The sequence below is a fragment of the Mobula birostris genome, chromosome X, assembly GCF_030028105.1.
Source record: "Mobula birostris isolate sMobBir1 chromosome X, sMobBir1.hap1, whole genome shotgun sequence".
NCBI lineage: Eukaryota > Metazoa > Chordata > Chondrichthyes > Myliobatiformes > Myliobatidae > Mobula > Mobula birostris.
In genome coordinates, this window is record NC_092402.1 from 5,980,520 (window position 1) to 5,985,519 (window position 5,000).

General features: G+C 50.5%; 1 protein-coding gene across 1 annotated transcript in view; it reads right to left on the reverse strand.

Annotated features, from left to right (window-relative positions):
* The window catches only part of LOC140191849 (ATP-citrate synthase-like), a 255,506-nt gene that overhangs the window by 124,734 nt on the left and 125,772 nt on the right, over positions 1 to 5,000 (reverse strand). Inside the window, exons 8-9 of the mRNA XM_072249640.1 lie at positions 425 to 634; positions 202 to 295 (exon numbers count right to left, since the gene is read on the reverse strand). Coding sequence (XP_072105741.1) covers positions 202 to 295; positions 425 to 634 — 304 coding nt within the window. The remainder of the gene's footprint in view (positions 1 to 201; positions 296 to 424; positions 635 to 5,000) is intronic.

Sequence of the window (5,000 nt, forward strand, 5' to 3'; positions counted from 1 at the left end):
AACGCTGACGCCCCGAGCTGCAAGAGCTTCACGCCAACCACCACCCTCCCGCGGGGGGGGGGGGGGGGGGGGCGCCCAGCTGTTTCAACTGTTTGGTGCAAACGGCTCGGGAGCCCCCGGCACCTGCTCTAGGACGGACACCCTCGCTGCCAGGGGGATTGGGGGGGTGGGGACAGGAAAGACAAGGCGTGAACGGATTACCCCAAGGGACGTTACACTTGGTGCTCGTCGACGCTCTGCTCGCATCCTCGGACTTTGCTTCAGAGAAGGAAGCCGTTCTGCTGGTGGCTGGAGTCTGGAAGGGAAGAAACGACAAAGTCAACGTGCGTTATTTCGAGATACAGCCGGTGGGGGGTAACAAGCCCGCGCTGTCCCGTTACGCTCACGTGACACATTAACCGTACGCTTCAGAATGCGTGTAAACCCGGAGCACTCGGATGAAACCCATGCGGCCACATGCAAACTCCACGCGGGCGGCGGTGGAACGGGACACGGGGCCTTGGCCGTCGCGGTAATAACGCCATGCCAGTCTGCTCTCGAGCGGGTTAGTCGAAGCAGCCCAGCGCATTCCCCCCCACCCCTCCCCGGCACCAGTCCCTGCACGCTTCGACCCCAGGAGTCCTGGCATCGTCCTCTAGGACGAACGGACCACAGCGAGTCAGGACGCAGAACTGCCCCGCCCTCCCTGACACCCTCAGCACGGGTGCCTCCCCCCCGCCAGGGCTGTGTGCTGAGCCCACTCCTGCACACTCCGCTCACACCCGACTGCACGGCCAAACGCCCCAGCAATTGCACTATCAGGTTGACTGACGGCGCGACAGCGGTGAGACGGTCCGCAGAGAGGTGTGGGGGGGGGGGGGGGGGAAGAGACCGCACCAGGCAAACAACCTCAACCCCAACAAGGCGGAGGAGATGGGTTCCGGCTTCAGGAGAACTCGCACCACCCACACCCCTCTTCACATCGGTGACAAGGCAGTTTCAAACTCCTGGGAGTGCACATCTCACGCAACCTCCCGTGGTCCCGGGACACATCCTACACAGTCGGGAAATCTCAGCCAATTTCCGAGGAGGCTGAAGGAAGCTGGTCTTTGCACGTCCATGCTCCTGTCATTCTACAGATGGCCAGTAGGGGGCGCCCTGATGAGCTGCATCACTGCCCGGTTCGGACACTGGACTGTGGAGGGCAGGAAGACTGGACAACGGGGAGTCAAAACTGACCAACTCACCATCTACACCAGATTACCCACCATCACGGACATAGATACAGAAACGTGCTGGAAACTAGGTCAGTAACATGGCTGACAAGGGAAGTCAAGGACAGAATAAAAATAAAAGAGAAGTATAACATAGGAAGGATGAGCAGGAAGCCAGAGGATTGGGAGACTTTTAAGGAGCAACAGAAGATAAGTGTCTAACAAGCCTGATAGAGTTCTTTGAGGAGGTGACCAGGCATATAGATGAGGGTAGTGCAGTGGATGTGAGCTATACGGATTTTAGTAAGGCATTTGACAAGGTTCCACACGGTAGGCTTATTCAGAAAGTTAGAAGGCATGGGATCCAGGAAAGTTTGGCCAGGTGAATTCAGAATTGGCTTGCCTGCAGAAGGCAGAGGGTCCTGGTGGAGGGAGTACATTCAGATTGGAGGATTGTGACTAGTGGTGTCCCACAAGGATCTGTTCTGGGACCTCTACTTTTCGTGATTTTTATTAACGACCTGGATGTGGGGTTAGAAGGGTGGGTTGGCAAGTTTGCAGACGACACAAAGGTTGGTGGTGTTGTAGATAGTGTAGAGGATTGTCGAAGATTGCAGAGAGACATTGATAGGATGCAGAAGTGGGCTGAGAAGTGGCAGATGGAGTTCAACCTGGAGAAGTGTGAGGTGGTACACTTTGGAAGGACAAACTCCAAGGCAGAGTACAAAGTAAATGGCAGGATACTTGGTAGTGTGGAGGAGCAGAGGGATCTGGGGGTACATGTCCACAGATCCCTGAAAGTTACCTCACAGGTTGAAAGCTTATGGGGTGTTAGCTTTCATAAGTCGAGGGATAGAGTTTAAGAGTCGCGATGTAATGATGCAGCTCTATAAAACTCTGGTTAGGCCATACTTGGAGTACTGTGTCCAGTTCTGGTCGCCTCACTATAGGAAGGATGTGGAGGCATTGGAAAGGGTAGACAGGAGATTTACCAGGATGCTGCCTGGTTTAGAGAGTATGCATTATGATCAGAGATTAAGGGAGCCAGGGCTTTACTCTTTGAAGAGAAGGAGGATGAGAGGAGACATGATACAGGTGTACAAGATAATAAGAGGAATAGATAGAGTGGACAGCCAGCGCCTCTTCCCCAGGGCACCACTGCTCAATACAAGAGGACATGGCTTTAAGGTAAGGGGTGGGAAGTTCAAGGGGGATATTAGAGGAAGGTTTTTTACTCAGAGAGTGGTTGGTGCGTGGAATGCACTGCCTGAGTCAGTGGTGGAGGCAGATACACTAGTGAAGTTTAAGAGACTACTAGACAGGTACATGGAGGAATTTAAGGTGGGGGCTTATATGGGAGGCAGGGTTTGAGGGTTGGCATGACATTGTGGGCCGAAGGGCCTGTACTGTGCTGTACTATTCTATGTTCTATAACTAAAAAGGCAATACGGGGAGAAAAGATGAGATACAAAGGCAAGCTGGCCAAGAATATACAGGAGGATAGTAAAAGCTTCTTTAGGCATGCGAAGAGGAAAAAATTAGTTAAGACCAAAGTTGGGCCCTTGAAGACAGAAACAGGTGAATTTATTATGGGGAACAAGGAAATGGCAGACGAGTTGAACAGGTACTTTGGATCTGTCTTCACTAGGGAAGACACAAACAATCTCCAGGTGTAATAGTGGCCAGAGGACCTAGGGTAACAGAGGAACTGAAGGAAATTCACATCAGGCACAAAATGGTGTTGGATAGACTGTTGGGTCTGAAGGCTGATAAATCCCCAGGGCCTGATGGTCTGCATCCCAGGGTACTTAAGGACGTGGCTCTAGAAATCGTGGACACATTGGTAATTATTTTCTGATGTTCTATAGATTCAGGATCAGTTCCTGAGGACTGGAGGGTAGCTAATGTTATCCCACTTTTTAAGAAGGGAGGGAGAGAGAAAACAGGGAATTATAGACCAGTTAGCCTGGCATCGGTGGTGGGGAAGATGCTGGAATCAATTATAAAGGATGAAATAGCGGCACATTTGGATAGCAGTAATAGGATCGGTCCGAGTTAGCATGGACTTACGAAGGGGAAATCATGTCTGACTAATCTTCTGGAATTTTTTGAGGATGTAACTATGAAAATGGACAAGGGAGAGCCAGTGGATGTCGTGTACCTGGACTTTCAGAAAGCCTTTGTGTGGGCATGTGGCCAAGTGGTTAAGGCGTTCGTCTAGTGATCTCAAGGTCGCTAGTTTGAGCCTCAGCTGTGACAGCGTGTTTGTGTCCTTGAGCAAGGCACTTAACCACACATTGCTCTAGTGTCTGTGCGAGGAGTGGCGCCCCACACGGACTTCAGGATTGTAAGGCATGAAAATGCCCGATGCAGGCCTCCCATGGTCTGAGTCGATGTTCCCCTTCCCTTTGATAAGGTCCCACATAGGAGACTAGTAGGCATAATTACAGCACGTGGTATTGGGGGTAGGGTACTGACACGGATAGAAAATTGGTTGGCAGACAGGAAGTAAAGAATAGGGATTAACTGGTCCCTTTCAGAATGGCAGGCAGTGACTAGTGGGGTACTGCAAGGCTCGGTGCTGGGACCAGAGTTATTTACAATATACATTAATGATTTAGATGAAGGGATTAAGAGTAACATTAGCAAATTTGCAGATGACACAAAGCTGAGTGGTAGTGTGAAATGTGGAGAGGATGTTGAGACAATGCAGGATGACTTGGACAGGCTGGGTGAGTGGGTGGATGCATGGCAGATGCAGTTTAATGTGGATAAATGTGAGGTTATCCACTTTGGTGGCAAGAACAGGAAGGCAGATTACTATTTGAATGGTGTCAAGTTGGGAAAATGGGAAGTACAATGAGATCTAGGTGTCCTTGTTCATCAGTCACTGAAAGTAAGCATGCAGGTACAGCAGGCAGTGAAGAAAGCTAATGGCATGTTGGCCTTCATAACAAGGGGAGTTGAGTATAGGAGCAAAGAGGTCCTTCTGCAGTTGTACAGGGCCCTGGTGAGACCACACCTGGAGTATTGTGTCCAGTTTTGGTCTCCAAACTTGAGGAAGGAGATTCTTGCTATTGAGGGAGTGCAGCGGAGGTTCAGGAGGTTAATTCCCGGGATGGTGGGACCATCATATGTTGAAAGATTGGAGCGACTGGATTTATATACACTGGAATTTAGAAGGATGAGAGGGGATCTGATTGAAACATATAAGATTATTAAGGGATTGGACACGCTAGAGGCAGGAAACATGTTTCCGATGTTGGGGGAGTCCAGAACCAGAGGCCACAGTTTGAGAATAAGGGGTAGGCCATTTGGAACGGAGTTGAGGAAAAACTTTTTCACCCAGAGAGTTGTGGTTCTGTGGAATACTCTGCCTCAGAAGGCAGTGGAGGCCAATTCTCTGGATGCTTTCAAAAAAGAGTTAGATAGAGCTCTTAATGATAGCGAAGTCAAGGGATATGGGGAGAAGGCAGGAACGGGGTACTGATTGTGGATGATCAGCCATGATCACAGTGAATGGCGGTGCTGGCTCGAAGGGCCTACTCCTGCACCTATTGTCTATGAAGGATCCCACCCACCCTGCTCGCAGACTGTTCGTCCCACTGCCCATCAGGGAGGAGGCTACGTGTTGCATCCACCCCAGGGACCACCAGACTCACAAGTTTAAAGCAGACTTATGATCAAAGTGTGCGCAGATTATACACCCTTGAGATTTGTCTCCTAGCAAGCAGCCACGAAACAGAGAAACCCAATAGAAGCCATTAAAAAAAAGCAGACCTTCCCCAAGCAGTAAGGCTGATCAAC